We start from the raw sequence: 17,874 nt of genomic DNA, 5'->3' as shown, positions 1-17,874 counted from the left end.
CTGACAGAGGATTGTGGTCGTGAGGGGCGTCGGGTGTTTTCTACCCCCCACGCAGGTTTTCTCCTCACCTCGCTGTATAGAGAATGTCTCTGCTCAAGGCTGGGCGCAGCTCCTCAGCCGGGTCCCGGCAGCGCCGATCAACACGCTGCAGCCCCAGCAAGATGGCCGACCCGCCACCAGAGTATCAGGATAAGTTTCCGGCGAGGAGGAGGACCGTCTGTCTCTTTCACTCTCCGGGTCGGCTGCGCTCCGGGTCTCCTCCCGTTTGTAGTCGGGGATACACCGGTATGTGCCCAAGCAGTGGCTCCGCCAATATCGGGGTCTTGCGCCCCCGCACGCAGTATCTCCACAGGCCTCAAAAAGCCCCGGTCCACAGTAGTGTACAGCTACCAGGCTCAAGCTCCGCAGCTGTGGATCTCCGCAGGCGTGCGGGTCGGCAAATCTGCAGTCAGTGACAGCCCTGCAATCCGGCGAGCTGCGCACACCAAACTCCGGCCGCAGGATCCACCGGGTGTTCGCCGCCGATCCCCAAAGACAGCGGGGGTCCCAGGAATCAGGAGAAGGACAAATGAAGGATTATAGAACGTAGCCGGCGGAGCTCACTCACAGAGCGGCCATCTCGCTGCTCGGCTAGCCACGCCCCCGGATGTTCGGTATTTAAAAACTGTGGCAGACTCCTCAGCCTTCTCTTCCATTCTTAACCTCAAAATTCTTTATTGCTCCTTTTTTAAAAGATCTTCAAACTCAAGGCAAGTCTTACTGGCACTAGATCCCATTTAAAAGTGGACATGGGGTCTAGTATTTCAATTATGTTAGACAACTCAAAGAATGGAGATCCCAAGATACAGATAGTCTTTGGGGAAAATACAGGGAGATCAAAGGTATTTTTTGGCAACCCCTTTACATGCATTCTGCTTTACCTTCGGTCTGCAAGTTGAAGTTAAGCAGCCCCTGAAGCGAACAGATTCCTTTAAAAATCTACTCAACACAAAAGAACATAATACCTGAGCATGCGCACAAGCGCTGGGATGCCTCCAGACTTGAAGATGGACAGGAGCCCTTCTCGATGGTGGGACAGATTGTGTAGAATGCTTGTGGTGCACCGGGCGGTCTCCATGTCACTAGTGTTCTGCATAGTGCGTACCACAGCAGCCACAATCTGAGGGGACTGCATAAGGGCGCGACGAGAGGCCTCCTTCTTGGACAACTGGTTTACTATCATTGCAGCTTTGTTCACCACCACCTAGGAGTACAGGGAAATACTAGGATCAGGAAATGTAGAAGTTGGTTCTATCAAGTTTGAACAAGGACATGTCGAAGCCTATTTATTCATAGAAACGGATTTTAAAGTTAACATCTTATCAATTTGGAGACAGGGAAGCAAGTACGTAGCAACAAACAAATAGTGGCTAACGGTACAAAACTGACGGCAGAGAAAAGGTAAATTATACTGCACCCTTAAAAAGGGCTTAGGCTATGTAAAATACACGATAGCAGGCCATGTTATCCCTCACCCCTTACCGAAAACTAAATCCAGACACAAGAATTGAGTAAAGTTACCACAACACAGTTTGTGTCTACTATCATGGGACAGCAACACAAACCTATGCTTATCTTGATATTCGAAGCCAATGCCCTCAATATACTGGGGATTTATTGACAACAAAAATGTTAACGGATGTATGAAGCCCAAGGATTGAAAAGCTGTGTAGCATTTTTATTTTATTTTTATTTTCAAAGTTTTATATAGCGCGAACAAGATCTTCGCAGACATCAGAGCGCTTTACATAGAGGGTACATGAGGGAACATTGTCAAACAAATAAATCAATAGATCACACAGTACAAATATGTGGCTGCAAAGCACATCACGTGAGTAATAATACAACTCATACAAATAAGTAAATGGGTCAAACATGTAGTACAGATCGGTGCAGGGTGTTAACAGAGTTCGAGATAATAGTTCAAGTGTATTTAGCCATGAGGATAGCTTTTACTTCTTTTTTAAAGAGTGTAGTGGAAGAGATAAGCCTGGTTTCGGGAGGGAGTGAGTTCCAAATCCTATGCGCCATTCCTGAGAAGGAGCGCTTGTATGTTTTTTCCTTCCGGAATCTTCGAGGTTTCAGCAGAAGATTGTTTGTGCCTCTCGTGTTTCTAATTCCCCCAGAGATTGTCAGGTTTCTGAGCGAGGTAGCCGGGTGAGTTTAGGTGTACCGCCTTGTGTGTCATGCAGGCGATTTTCAGATGTATTCTGGCTTCAAAAGGCAGCCAATTCAGGGATTTCAAGTCAGGGGTAATATGGGAGTGCTTTTGTGACCCAGTGATGAGTCTCGCTGCAGCATTCAGAGAAGCTCTTAGTGGTGCGGTTGTATTTAGGGGGAGTCCGCAGAGGGTGGTGCTGCCGTATTCAATTCGTGGGCTGACTAGCGCTTGTACTGCGGTTTGGAAGTCTTTGGCTGGGAGGTAGGATTTAAGTTTCCTCAGAGTATTGATCTGGAAGTTCGCTCCCTTTGTTGCCTTGCTGATATGTTGCTTCATGTTAAGATTGCTGTCGAATGTTATGCCTAAAGATTTTGCTGAGTCCACGATGGTGGGTTGGACATTGAGTGCGGTTAGGAGTTTAAGCCAAATTTGAGTGGTGGATATCTTCGCTGGAGGCGAGATCAGAAGGAACTCTGTTTTCAGGGCATTGAGTTTGAGGTGATTATCGGCAAGCCAGGATTGGGTGCATCTGATCGTTGAGTTCAGGAGCAAGATGTCATTGGGGGATCGTAATTTGAGGTAAAGTTGGGTGTCATCGGCGTACATGTGAAAGTGTACATTGGATGCTTGTAGCAAGGTAGTGAGAGGTTTCATGACTAGGTTGAACAAAGTTGAGGATAGAGAGGATCCTTGGGGGACGCCTAGCGTTACAGGTATTGGCGAGGACATCAGGTTGTTACTCTTGAATTTCTGCGACCTGTTGTGAAGAAAGGAAGTGAACCACTTGAGAACAGTTCCAGATAAACCCATTCTTGTGTTTAGTAGTTCTAGTAGATTCTCATGTTTAACGGTGTCGAATGCTGAAGAGCGATCAAGAAGGATGAGGAGGCAGGTGTCGTTTTGGTCTAGCATTTGAAGTGCGTCGTCAATTATGTGAGTCATAGCAGTTTCTGTGCTGTGTCCTGCTCGGAAGCCTGACTGGTGAGGGTTGAGGAGATCAAATTGCTCAATGTGTTTAGTCAATTGTAGTTGTGCGCATTTTTCCAGCAGTTTGGCGAGAGTGGGAATATTGGTGATGGGACGGTAATTGTTGAGATCAGAGGGGTCGGCTGTAGGTTTCTTTAGTAGAGGTGTGACCTGACCAACTTTGAGGGAGTCAGGTATGCTTCCTTGTTGGAGAGAGCTGTTGATAATTTTAGTCCAGAGAGGGAGAAGCAAAGGGGTAAAGTCTTTTACTGCGGAGGCAGGGAGGGGGTCCGTGAGGTGATTGGATGGTTTCAGGGTGCTGAGCAGTTTGCCAATTTCTTCTTCCGAGTATGTGCCGAAGGTTGACCATGTAGCATTGTTTTTTGGTTCAGTGGGTGCTAGGCATTGGGGTTTGGAGTAGAGGCTTGCGTCAATGAGGAGATCGCTTTTTATTTTGTCAGTTTTTTGGATAAAGAAAGCAGCGAAGTCTTCACAGGAGGGTGCCTCACGCCTAGTGTTGAGTGGTTGGGGTTGCTCCTTGGATTGTGAATTGATTAGCTCAAACAGTTCTCGGCCGGTTTTTTGCTCGGTCGAGTTGGAGGTTGAAGAAGTCTGATTTTGAGCGTTTTATTTTCCTGAAGTAGGTGTTTCTCTTTTTCTTCAGATCTTTTAGGTGCATTGCACAGGGAGCTGATCTCCAGGTACGCTCTGCCATTCGCATGTCTCGTCTATCCTCATTGAGACTCCCGTCGTACCATGGTTTGGAGATTTTAGTAGAGACTCTTTTCAGCTCCATAGGTGCAGCCTCATTAATTATAGAGGTCATAGCGTTGAGATAGTGGTCAGTCAGAGTTTGGACGTCCGTAGCGCCTGTCGGTGATAGTAGGAGATTGCAACTGTTAGGGGGCAAAGAGCCTGGGTTGAGCTTTTGAGTCTCTTTTCCAGACTTTGGGCTTGGAGAGTTGAGCCGGGTTAACTTTGACTTTTTCATTGATAAAGAATGTGACAATATGATGATCTGACCAGTCACAGGGTTGGATGGACTCGAGTTGGATGGAGTCCTCTTTGGAGATGATCAGGTCGAGGGTAGAACCTTTCTCGTGGGTCGGGCTGTTGCATATTTGGGTGAGGTTAAGGGCATCGAGGACATTTTTAAGACTATTTACCACTGCGTCGTTGCGATCGTTCCAGTGGAGGTTGAAGTCACCAAGGTGTATTTGGGCGAGTTGCCGTCCGGAATTGGTTGAGATCAAATCCATGATTTGTTGGGAAAAGGTGAAGTTGTCCCTGGGTGGGTGGTAAATGCTGTGAAGAGAGCATATCGGTTTGCCCTCACTAATAATGTCGAGGCAGATGTATTCCCAGGATGTTGGGGATGGTAGGGAGGTGGAATTGACTTTCTGAACAGAGAGGTTGTTCCTGTAGATGCATGCGATTCCACCACCTATTTTGCCTGTTCTGTCGAGCCTGATAATGTGGTAGTTGGGAGGAACCAAGATGTCCATTATAGGCGTCGAAGATTCAGTTAGCCAGGTTTCAGTCAGGATGATTAAGACAAGGTCCCGCGATAAGAGGAGGTCAGCAATGGCGGCAGAATGTTTCTTGGCTGATCTGCAGTTGAGAAGAGTGCATTTGAGACGGGGTGTGTGGAGGGTGGTAGATGGTTCTAGAGAGAGAGGGACTTTTCTAAGGTTATTGGGGATGGAGAATCTGCTGTTTAGTGTGGGTGGTCTAAGGGGATTTGAGTATCGTGGGAATGTTGGTGTGGGGTGGTTGTGTGAATTTGGGGGGCTGGGTCATAGGAGCGGAGAAGGGTGAGTGTGTCGAGGTCAGAAGAAGAGTTGTGGGTGCGACGAGGGCGGTTGTTGCGATTACGAGCTGGGATTGAGGTCAGATTGGGGGATAGATGAGTGAGAGAGTTAGTCGGAAGGGTGGGGGACAAGTTGGGCGGGGAGGTGTAGTTGTGTGAGGGGTTGCAGGGGCGATGCGGGGGTCGAGGGCAGTTACTGCGCCTATGAGCAGGGATTGACGCCCGGTGTGGGGCGTGTTGAGTGAGGGAGTCAGCCGGCGGAGTAGGGGACAAGTTGGGAGGGAAGGTGGAGGTGGGTGAGGGGTGTATGGGGTGTGTAGAGAGTAGTTCTTTGATGGTGTGTATGTCTTCTTTGATCTGAGTGAGGGTGGCCATGATGTAGTCCATCGTGGGGTAGGTGGTGGAGGTGGGGGTGGCAGTCAGGGGTGATTGGCTGACAAGGGAATTCGTGTGCAGGTGGGAGAGAGGGCTGGTGTTCGAGCAGGTCTGCGTTGTGTTGATGTGCGGGATGGAGTTAGGGAGGCGAGAGGTTTTGGGCGGGAGGGGTGTGGATGAGGTAGGGAGGAGGTTGGTGGTATGAGTGAGGGCATTGGTGGTAGGCGGGGGGGGTCAAGGTGTAGGCTGGGAGACGGATAGCCGTGGTGGGGGTGCAGGGAGGATAATGGGGGCTGCGAGTAAGAGGGGAAGCGGGATTGGAGATGATCCTGTTGAGGGGAGGGGGAGTTAAATTTAGAGAGGAGGTATGTTCTGCGTAGTTGGTTAGAGGGTAATGGGGACTGAGAATGGGGGGGATAATGGGGGGGGGATTTGTCGGAGTGCGTGTTATTCTGGTGCTGGACTAAGTTAGGTGTGTTATGGGTGGGAGCTGTGCTGTCAGCGGTGAGCGGGGTGTTAATGCCCGCTGTAGGTGTGATAGGAGTGTTGAAGGTATGTGTGGAGGTCCGCGAGTTGGTAGAAGGGGCGGGGGTGTGAGTGGTGTATGAGGGGGAGCGATCTGTGTCTGTGCTTGAGTGCTGAATTGGGATAGTGGGGTTGTGGGTGGGGGATGGGAGGTCAGGGGTGGTAGGTGTGCCCCTGATTGAGGAGTATGTAGCTGTGAGGTCATGGTTGGTGGGACTGGAGGAGATATGAGTGTTGGTCCGTGAATTGGAGAGGTGTTCTTTGAAAGTGGGGAACAAGTTGTCTAGCAGTTCCAGGTTCCTGTCTGTGGCTTGTGATAGGACAATCCCGTTATTGTAAATAGTGATGGTGGCTCTGCCTGGAAAGACTTGGGATGGTGTGATGGAGAGAGTTAGGCTGTGAGCAGATTTTCTGGTGGAGGAGACGGTGAGTAGGGTGAGGAACGCTTTTCTCCATTGAGCTCTGCGTGTGGTGTGGAAGATGATATCAGTGTTCAGGGATCCATTGACCGGTGAGAAGTAGGTGTCAGCAAAGGGGGTTTCAGGGTGTGACCTAAGGAAGTTGTGTTTAAAGCGTTTGGCTGCTTTTTTGGTGAGTGATGGTGGGTAGTTGATTTTATATGTGTGCATACCTTTGCAATTTAAAAATGGCAATGCTTACGGACACGCACAACAAGGCACACCTTTGCAGCAATTTCTAGTTAGCTCAGCTAAAGGAAGAGCTTGGCCAGCGGCATGTTGAAGTACTTCATTATTTAGACACCTCTGCAAAACAGTCATAGCTTAGCTAACCCTGCTGAGAAAGTGGACATGGCCGAAATCGCTATTTTAATCCTAAACAAATTAAAGTGAAGGTGGACACTTACCGGATCCTCATCGTTCAAGAGCTTTGAAAGTTCAGGAATAGCCCGCGTGGCAAGCTCTGCATCATCCTGATAGTTAATGAGATGAACAATGGCAGATTTCAACATCTGGGAGGGCTCTGCAAGCTTCTGTACGTTGGTTTGTTGTCCATCCACCTGCGTGGTCAGAAGGAAGGATCGATCCTCTACGGTCTCAGGGTACATGGCAGCTCTGACACGCTGTGCTCGTGTTAAGTTAAACTGGGATTCTAAATCTGAGAGGACAAGATATTAGAATAATAGTCGATTACTTTTTCCAAGCAGGGGAAAAAAAAAAACAGAAGTTGATCTTTAAACTTAGGAGAAATACATAGAGATGCATGTATGACATCTATACCTCCCCTTCTGCTCATTCTTGCCTTCTTTTGATATGAATAATTTATAGACCAATAAAAGTTTGAATAATCGGAGGGTGGTTGGAAAGTGGAATGGGAGATGTGATAAAGCCAGCTTAGAGTGTGGGCAGTCAATTACGTTATGCTTTGACAAAATTGCACGTTCTAGGGTTTGACCCAAAGTTGATAACCTCTTAAAATGTAATCAAAACAGAAGCAGGAGAACAGCTTGCTCTTAGTTTAAGGACAGTGGTGTGTACAGTGTGTCCCAAACTCAAAATTCGTAAAGGAAAAAAAATAAAAATAAAAATAGCAGAGTTGCTATAGATAAAAAAAAAAAAAAAAAAAAAAGTAAAAACTCAGGTAGAGGTCTAGTGAAGAATGGTCCACTAGTGTGTTGACAGATCGTTGAACTACAGATGCATGGAAATATACATTTTTCTATCTACCCATTTCAATGTATACCTGTAAACTCCAATACGTATTCACAATGCTCTGCTCAGGAAACGCAGGCACCTTGTAATGGGTAAAACTGGTTGAGAAATGTGAACTGCGAACTAGCTATTACCCAGAACAGGAAACAGGCAGGTCATTCTCAAAAGCATGCTCTGGGCACTCCATCAGCACACAGACATTCACCAGTTGCAGTATTGACTTTAAGTCAGACTACAGACAATAGGAATTAAATATGGAGTATGTTAAGGCATTTAGCAGTTATCCACTCATTCTGTAAATATCGCCTTAAAAGTGTACGCATTCTTCATTCAGTAGCAAGGGACGCCCAACTCATGACCCGCTTCCATATTGCAATCTTTTTATGGTTCATATTCTTAGTTAATGGGTTTGAGACTATGAAAGTAAATTGTATTCAAGATAAATAATGATTTCATAGCCCAATATACAGTCTGCAGAATTAGGAGATAGATGTTCTGCTCTCTTTTTCCTAAACATGGGCTTATAGATTGTGGCGGGAGCTTGGGTGTGTGCAAAGTGTCAGGAGAGGTTCTTGAAGAGGGACATGGAGTAATTCTGTGTTCTTGTGAATGAACTGCAGCCACACAATGCTACAAAGATGCATAAACTTTTAAGTCACAAACCTCTGCTCCCTGGCCCCACTTTCCATTTATCTCACTCCAGGACAAGCAATACATCCTTGATACACTGAAAAAAAGAGCACAAAATGTACAGACGCAGTTTTTTGGTGGACCTGTTGAAGTTGGTACCATTGACCAGAAAATAAGGGTCCATCTCAACTAGTTATCAATCAACCAGGATTTATAAAGCACGGCTAACTCTCCCCCCCACTCCCCATCCCCTACCTGATAGGGTATCCAGGGGCATGCAGGTCCCGGAGACTTACTCGAACAGCCAGGTCTTGAGGGCCATTTAGCATTTTGAAGTAGGAGGATGGTACGGAGGTGTGTGGGGAGGCTGTTCCAGGTCTTTGCTGCGACGTAGAAAGCCTGTCCTCCACTTCTGCTTCGGTAGATGCAGAGAGTACGGGTAAGTGAAAGGGAGGCAGTGCATTGTCTTCAACTGTTGGTGGAAGTTCAGGCAAGGTGGTTGATGTATGCAGGTCCTTGGTTGTAAAGAGGCTTGTGTGCATGGGTCAGCAGCTTGAATGGTCAGCTCCGTACGAGGAGCCAGTAAAGTTGCCTGAGATGGGTTATGATGTGGGTTAGTCGGGAAAGGCAGAGGAGAAATCTGGCTGTGGCGTTCTGTATGGTATAAACCTCTGTAGAAGGTATACGATGATTCCTACGTAGAGGGCATTGTTATGGCGAGTCTTGTGTGTAAGGGTAGCAACTTATCCATCTAGGGATACTGACTGATGCCATAGAAGCACAAGTTGGTTTTACAATTGACAAGAGCTTGGCAGTGCAAGCGTTATTAAAAACTAAAAATTCTACCTGCACAGGCACTGGCCTGGACGAGAAGAGCCTTTACCCTTCACTCCACCTCAATAATTTAGGAGAGTATTCAGTCTTTGTAAGAGGTGCAGGAGGAGAATATGCAGTTCCTTTGAAATCTGAATTCATTAGTAGATATATTTTCGACTTGGAGCTTGAGAGGGTAGGTAGGACAAGAACACTTAGCAATCTAGAATGAACCAGGAATGTTAAAAGGAGACTGGGTGCTTAGTTTGCCAGCCACAGACACTTTACATTACCCAGGCCCTCTCTCTTGAAGGAAAACAAGATACTTCTCAGAATGAACAAGTGAATCTTCTACCAGAGTTACATGACGGCATGGTAGAAATCATGAACAGGATTTGTGTATTTGTGTTAATTGCTCATTACATTAATCGCTTATTAAGGCTACCGGGCCCTGTTGCCAATATTCAATACAGACAGTGTCATTTCCCTGCTGGCAACTGGATCTACATTTAATTAACTTATTCTGCCAGTCACCCCACGTTTGCTCAGACTGAACAGGAAAGTACTGGCTGTGCCTCCCACATAGCCAACATCATTGGTACCCTGTACCTTAAATACTGATTTTGAACATTAAAAAACTCCTTCTATACAGGTTTTTTGTATTAACTAGCACCAGAGAAGTAATGCCAAGGCTGTCTGAGATGGTGCCGTTCTGTTAGCCGACCATTAACACAACCCTGCAGCCCAAATCTGGCCGGACATTAAAGTTTGAATGCGTTAGAAGGAGTAGTTTCTTACCTGTAACTCCAGTTCTGTAGTAGGGGTATCTCGGTTATAGTCATAATCTAGTGAATAGTCCCGCTCATGTGCAGGGACCCCGGAGCAATCAAACATAATCTCTTAAACTGTCTTCTTTGCAGTACTGCATAGACACTTAAGAGAGAATTAAACACAAATAATGCAGCCTGTACATGCAAGGCTACACTGTCCAGTACTTCAACTAGAAATGCAAAGGATATTCCACTAATATCACATTTAAACCTGTCCTGCCAGGTTTCACTATGGAAAACACTTGCCCCCTTTACCGAATCCTTGGAATGATACAGAGGAAGGACAGGACAGACAAGCCCCCATAGGCTGTCAATATGTGGCTTAAAATGGGATACTGTGCCTTTAAGGAAACTTTCCAGAACTCTCCTGGTATCCCAGAATGCACAGCAACTCCCTCCACTTTCAGTTCTTTTTGGAGGTGTATACAGCTAGACCTGTAGTATTCATCATTTTATCCTTTTCTCCACCGGGGAGGAGGGCAGGCGCTTATGACTATAACAGAGATACCCCTACTACAGAACTGGAGTTACAGGTAAGAAACTAATCCTTATAGTCCTAATTTAGTGAATAGAATGGCAAGCCCATCCAAAAATAACCTGGCGGTGGACAAAAATAAGGTAACACCGCTACTGTGCAAACAGATTTCTCAATGAAGCCTGCCCAACCTGAGCATCTGCACTGGCATCAGAGTCCAGACAGTAATGCTTAGCAAAGGTATGGACCAACTTCCAAGTGGCAGCCTTGCAGATCTCTGCAATGGGAACATTACGAAGCAAAGCTGTTGTAGCCTCTTTTCCCCTGGTGGAATGAGCCTAAGGCTTACCTCCTAAGGTCTTATTCGCTTTCTGATAACAGAGCTGGATATAAGACATAATCCACCTAGAGATGGACTGTTTCGAATTAGCCAGACCAGTCCTAAACGACCGATAGTTGACAAACAATTGGTCGGATCTGCGAATGTCTTTGGTTTTATCCAGACAGAATTTCAACACCCTTCTGACATCCAGGGAATGAAGAGACCTTTCCGCTGGAGTGGAAGGATTCTGGGAAAAAGTGGGCAAAGTTAGTCGGATTAACATGAAAATCAGAAATGACCTAGGAAGGAACTTAGGGCGAGTACGCATAACAACTTAGCATGCTCAGCAGCATGAAACAGTAGAAGGTTCTTGGCAACACAATGCCTGGATCTCACTCACCCTGCGTTCCGATGTAATGGTCACGAGGAACGCCGCCTTCCAAGACAGGTGCTGCAGTGAAGCTCTGTGAATAGGCTCGAAAGGTTCCTTCATCAGCCTGGACAGCACCACATTCAATTCCCATGCAAGCGAAGGCAGCCGAACAGGAGGGAACACCTTCTTCAACCCTTCCAAAAAATCCTTAATCACAGGAATCTGGAAGAAGGATGTCTGCGAAGGGCATTTTCTGTAAGCAGTCAATGCAGCCAGATGAACCTTAATGGAATGGAAATTAAGTCCAGACTGAGCTAGATGCAGAAGGTATGGAAGGAGGACATCCTCCTTGCAGGTCGTCAGGTCGTCGGATCATAGTTCTTAGACATGCACCAGATGCAGAATCTCTTCCATTTGTAAGCATAAGAGGTCCTAGTAGACGGCCTCTTAGCCTCCTTCAGTAGGTCCATGCAATCCTCAGGAAGATTCAAATGGCCATATTGCACTCTCTTCAGGAGCTATGCTGCCAAACTCAAACGACGAGAGGTTGGGGTGCACCATCTGCCCCCCGAACTTCGTGAGAAGGTCCGGCAGACACGGCAGCCGCCGATGAGGTAGGATCGACCGGTGAAGCAGGTCGGTGAACCACCACTGCCTGGGCCATTCCAGAGCAATGAGGATCATCCGCGCCCAGGGCTGGGCCAGCTTGATGAGCACCGCCGCAATCAGGGGAAAGGGTGGAAAAGCATACAGAAAGCTGTTCGACCAGCTGATCCAAAACGCGTTCCCCAGAGTCCCCGGCTGATAATACCTCGAGGCGAAGTCGCGGCATTTTCTGTTTTCGGCAGTGGCGAATAGATCCACGTCTGGAGTGCCCCACATGGCGAAGACGGTGCCAAACACCTCGTCGTTTATGACCCACTTGTGGTTTTCCTGAAGCAGTCTGCTGAGGGCGTCCGCCTGAATATTCTGCACACCTGGCAGATGAGTTATCGTCAGTCCTCTGGCTAGCAGCCAGTGCCAGATCGTTTGCGCTTCCTGTGACAGCGTGAACGATCTTGAGCCCCCTGCTTGTTGAGATAATACATCATGGTCGTATTGTCTGTCTGTAAAAGCAAGGAGTTGGTCTGGAAGGATGGATTAAAGGCCTTCAATGCCAAGTGAAACGCTCTGAGTTCCAGGAAATTGATGTGATACGTGGACTCCGCTGGAGACCACGTTCCCTGGATTTGTAGATGGTCTGAATGCGCTCTCCAGCCCTGGAGAGACGCACCAGTCACAATAGTCTGAGTCGGGATATCCTTGTGGAAAGGCCCCTCCCCCGCCGCACAACTCCCCCCCCCCCCCCCCCGCCACCCTCCTCGTGTAGATTCTCGGCCTAGCACCACCATCTCAGGGACGGTCGGGCATGAAGAGACAACTGGATCCTGTCGTCCCAGCACCCTTTCCTCTAGTCCCATTGATCCTCCAAGCATTCCTGCAGCGGCCTCATGTGCAGGCGCGCATGTGGGGTGAGGAAGATACAAGAGACCATCGACCCGAAGAGAAGACAGTCCTAACTGTTGTAGATGGAGCAGGTATGAGAGCCTGAGCCTTCCGAAGGAGTGATAAGCGTCTCTCCTCCGAAGGAGACACGCTTGCTGACAGCGTATTGATGTACTGCAGGTACTGGACCGGGATCGGAACAGACTTGGACATATTTATGTGCAACCCCCGCTGATTCAGCAGGACTGTTGATGTGCAGTTGTGCTTCCTGGAAGGTGGAGGCCTTGATCAACCAGTCGTCCAGGTACGGGTAGACAAACACCTTGTTCTTTCGCAGGTGTGCTGCCACCACAGCCATGCACTTTGGACTGAAGTCTGCACCCAGGACGTTTTCAAACGGTAGTACGGTGTACTGATAGTGATTGGTGCCGGCAAGGAGGCGCAGGAACTTCCGGTGTTACTGTGCAATGGGCACATGGAAGTACGCATCTTGCAGATCTATCGCGCAAAACCAGTCTCCCCTTTGCAGCAGAGGGTAAATCTGGTGCAAAGACAGCATGCGAAACTTTTCCCTGCGAATCCACTCGTTTGCCTGTCGCAAATCCAGAATGGGCCTGAACTCGTTCTTGTCCTTCCTTACCAGGAAGAAACGAGTGTAAAGGCCCTTTCCCCTTTGAGACAACGGGACGTCTTCTATCGCCCTTTTTCTTAACAGGGTGGCGGCCTCCGCCTGGAGCTCGCATAGCTGGAACTGCGAGGCAACCTGTGGAATTGCTGGAGGCGGACTGGTGAACCGAAGACTGTATCCATTGCAAACAATATTCAGCACCCACTTGTCTTGAGTAATGTTTCTCCACTCTGCCAGGTAATGTTGGATTCTTCCCCCCCACCGGAGCGGGTAACGGATGAGGGGGAAGAAGCACCTCAGGGACTACACCCAGCCGGGCCTTTGGTCACGGATGAAGACTGCTGACCACCGCGGCCCCTCTGGCGCTTTTGGAACGGGTGTCGTTGGAACTGTTGCTGCTGCGGCTGTTGCTGCCCAGCCGGTCGACCTTGCCCTCTACCTTGCAACCCGTACCTTCTCTGGAACGAGCAGAAGGTCTTCGCTTTTCCAACCCGACAGCCACCAGGGTCTCAGCCTCCACCTTCATGCGGGCCATCTCCTCATCCGCATGTTTCCCAAAAAGGGTCTCGCCAGAGAAGGGTAGATTGGCAACCCTCTGCTGCGCCTCGGGCTTCAAGGACGTCAGACGCAGCCAGGCGTGGCGCCTCAGGTTGACCCCATGACAGTACCAGTGAGCTGTCAGGAGGGAGGAATCCGCAGCAACGCCGATCACTTGCTTGGAAACAATGAGTCCTTCATTCATGATCTCTTGGAAATCCTCCCTGTTCTCCCAGGGAAGGAGTTCCACGAACCGTGTGAGGGACTCCCATAGGGACCGATCATAACGTCCCAACAAGGCTGAGGCACTAGCGGCCTTCATAGACGTGGAGGCCGTCCCGCAGACCTTCCTGCCCGCCGAATCCATCTAGCAGCTCTCCTTGTCAGGAGGCATTGTCGATGACGGGGTGGTGGCGTGTTGTTTCCTCGCCGCCGTCACAATCAGAGTCCAGCGCAGGGTCCAAGCGCAGAAACGCTGGGTCCGAGTCGGGGGCCCGATACTTCTTTTGTAGCCTTGAGGGCGCTGACTTCGTAACCGCAGGGGTGAGGAAGAGCTCCATGGCGGGTTCCACCAACCCTGGCACCAACGGTAACAATGGGCGAGACAACTGCTTCTTGTGCAGTGTTTCGAAGAGGACGGAGGTCAGGGGCGCGGGCACCGTGAGTGTGATGCCCAGCTTGGCCGCTCCACGCAGTAAAACCTCCTGGAACGAGACAATGCTGTTGATCAGGGATACCCTCGTCCGAGGAGAGTCTGTCAGGGTCGGCGAGTAGTCCCTGGCACTGGACTAATCCGTGTGGCAGGATCTAGACCGGTCCCTCCTATGGCACCATCTAGACCTTGTAGACGAGCGACGGCGACTCCTGGACCTATCTCTCCGTCTGGAGCGAGATCTCGATCTCCGCAGCCTCGGACGGTCCGCATAGGAGGGCGCTGTGGAGGCCGAACCGGGAGCCTAGGTTGAGGTGGCGTCGGCAAATGAGGTAGCGAGATAGACCTTGGCGGAGCCAGTGGGAGGAGGCGGAGTAGGCCGATGAGGAGGAACCGGTGGTGGTGGAGGAGGAGGAACCGGTGGTGGTGGAGGAGGAGTAGGGGGTGGTGGTGGAGGAGGAGTAGGGGGTGGAGGCAGTGGAGGAGGAGTTTGGGTACGTGGAGGAGGATCCACGGATAACTGAGGAGGTGTAGGCAACCTCGGTTGGGAGGGAGAGTAGACGAGAGTACTCCGAGCCCCGAGACTATCCCACTCTCCTCTTCTTCTACTGACCAGAAGGTGGTGATAGAGGCCCTACCCCTAGTCGACCGTGGACTCGCTGAAGCAGATGACTCCGTCCTGGTCCTAGAGCGTCTAGGCTTCCTCCTTGACACCGAGCGTCTCCCCGACCCAGACGAGCGTCTCCCCGACCCAGACGAGCGTCTCCCCGACCCAGACGAGCGTCTCCCCGACCCAGACGAGCGTCTCCCCGACCTGCGTCTCCTTGACCTCTATGGTCGTCGCTTCGACGGTCGATGCCTCGACGTCGATCGTCCCCTCGACGCTGATCTCCTCGGCGACCTCCGTCTCGACGCTGATCTTAGTCTTGACGTCATTGACTTACGTGTCGACGTCGATGGTGACCGGCGGTGTCGCCTCGACGGCGAGCGCAGGCATCTCGACCCCTCTCGATGTCGATGATGGCTCGACGACGAATCAGTCCTCGATGTCGACCTCGGAGGTCTCAACGGTGCTTCGACCCAGAGCCCTTGGAAGACGGGGAACAGACTGTGGTCATTCCTTTCAACGTAGACGTCGAGGCTATCGGCGTAGACGGAGCCCGGTGGCGTTTTCTGGCCTTTTCCTTCCTGGGGAGCCCCCCAGAGGCCTTCGCACGGGCAGAGGAAGGAGCCCCTTCATGCCCAGACCCACCTTGTCCTTGCTGCCTTCTCTGCTCCAAGCCTTGGAGCCTGATCTTCTCCCTGTCCTTCAGGGAACTGGAGGCAGAGATCACACTCCTCCGGAACAATGGAAGAAGGCAGACACAGGATGCAAACCCTGTGAGGATCTGATTTTGCCTTTTTCCTGGAGCACTCAGAACATTTATCAAATAAGGCAGGCATATTTGATTAAACAGCCAAAACACCAGAAAAACTCCAGCAAAGATTAGAAAAGGCAAAAGCACTCAAACACTTTAAAAGTGCACAATTTGTAGAAATAAACCCAAAAAGGGAGAGCTCAATGCTCCAGGGTCCTGCTAGCAGGAGCCGGAACAAAACTGAAAGTGGAGGGAGTTGCTGTGCATTCTGGGATACCAGGAGAGTTCTGGAAAGTTTCCTTAAAGGCACGGTATCCCTTTTTAAGCCACATAATGGCAGCCTATAGGGGCTTGTCTGTCCTGTTCTTCCTCTCTATCATTCCAAGGATTTGGTAAAGGGGGCAAGTGTTTTCCATAGTGAAACCTGGCAGACAGGTTTAAATGTGATATTGGTGGAATATCCTTTGCATTTCTAGTTGAAGTACTGGACAGTGTAGTCTTGCATGTACAGGCTGCATTATTTGTCTTTAATTCTCTCTTAAGTGTCTATGCAGTACTGCAAAGACAGCTTAAGAGAATTTTTTTGATTGCTCCGGGGTCCCCGCGCATGAGCGGGACTATTCACTAGATTATGACTATACACAGAGATCCCCTACTACAGAACCAACACTGGTGTATTTCGGAAGGATGGTCAGCTTCTTTATTTAGGGGATTGCTGCTCTCTGTGCTTAATGAGAAAGCGAAGGAAAAGGAACTAAGATGTCACCAGAATAGTGTAGGGTCTAGCGGTTCACCAACCAATCACTCAACACTGAATTTGTTCCGTTGTATAACCATGTGAGCAAAAAGCAGAACTGTGATATAAAGTCCTGACGAGTTGCTGTCTTCCTAACAAGACACAATGCCTTCAATTCTTGGCTGTTACCAGCTCTTTTCACATCTTTATCTCAGACCTGTGCAACCCATCACTCAGGTCTTCACCTGGTGTGACTAGTTGCACGACTTTCCCGGGTGGCAGGTCTGGGGTTGCTAACTGGTTAATTTAGGACTCATCAAGTTGGCTTTAGGCTTCACTTCATCCCTACACCGCTACCTTGTTAAGCCAACTTGATACGAAAAGCTGGACCACCACATACCTAGTGGTGGGCACCAATGTTAGGGAGACCCAGGCAGTAGGAAGCTTAGCCCAAATGAAGGACCAACAAGAGGAAATAAGACAAGCAGTCCGCCCTCAAATCTGATGCCTCTACAAAGCATTCGATGAAGGTGGGGGTGAAACCTGGCTGCAGGTCCTCTGCTGTACATAGCACAGCCCAGCCAATTTAGAGTAATTTCTTTCATTGCTGCGGCACAGTGATAGTCAGCACATTTAAATGCTGACCCTACAAAAGAGCCAATGTGACCGAGCTCTAGGGCAGGCTGTATAGCCGGTGCCAGTCCACACTAGGGAGCAAGAAAAGAAAGCGTGACCGGACACAGACTCCGGAGTGCCGGCTTGAGCACAATCACACATTTAACAGGGTAAGAGGCTGTTCCCAGTCCTGGCAAAAGGTGCCAGGTGTTCACGCCCTGCAGATCAGGTTATGTGCTTAAGTCACCATTTGTCCATCATTTGAAAGAATGTGGGGATTGTGTCACGTTCTTACAGAAAAATCAAATCCTTACTACTGGAGAAATGTGGCTCAGGGGTTAGAGGCGGCAGACCTGGAAGCTGAGATCGGTCCTGGACCAGGGTTCAATTCCCCGCCACGGCGGGTCTTGGGCTAAAAAATTCCACGGACTCGATAATTTTCGCTTCGGGTTCCTACTCGACTCACGGGTTCACACTCTGCGACTCTGGGCAATAGCTTGCTTAATCTCCACTACAGCCCCTCGCGGCGGGATGCCTGGCTTTCACCTTGTGGATACCCTGCCGGGGTTATCTCACAGGGGAATACCAGGACGGGTTCCCTAAGCAAGCGCCACGAGACCCCTTTGCGGGGGCGATACGTGCGCTGTACAAGTAACCACGTTTACGTTTTACCTCCAGGTGGCGGAGATCAAACTCTGAACATGTGATAAAGCACAAGATCCTGAGCCCGTGCACTTAAAGGTTAGAACCAGCTTCCACTATCGATTCTGAAAACTGGAAGCTGCAGCAAATACGGTCTTCCCAACACTCATTTACAAGGCATGGCTCTTCCATTTTATGGTCCGAGGGAAAAAACTCACAAAAGATAGATTCG

The 17,874-nt window shown here is 49.4% G+C and overlaps 1 protein-coding gene across 1 annotated transcript in view; it reads right to left on the bottom strand.

Moving 5' to 3' along the window:
- The window catches only part of JUP (junction plakoglobin), a 187,164-nt gene that overhangs the window by 75,026 nt on the left and 94,264 nt on the right, over window positions 1-17,874 (bottom strand). The window contains exons 3-4 of the mRNA XM_078645450.1: window positions 6,742-6,992; window positions 1,005-1,243 (exon numbers count right to left, since the gene is read on the bottom strand). Of these exons, the coding sequence (XP_078501576.1) occupies window positions 1,005-1,243; window positions 6,742-6,992 (490 nt within the window). The remainder of the gene's footprint in view (window positions 1-1,004; window positions 1,244-6,741; window positions 6,993-17,874) is intronic.

Source organism: Lissotriton helveticus, chromosome 5_1, assembly GCF_964261635.1.
Source record: "Lissotriton helveticus chromosome 5_1, aLisHel1.1, whole genome shotgun sequence".
Classification (NCBI taxonomy): Eukaryota; Metazoa; Chordata; class Amphibia; order Caudata; family Salamandridae; genus Lissotriton; species Lissotriton helveticus.
This window is presented reverse-complemented; position numbering and strand designations above follow the sequence as displayed.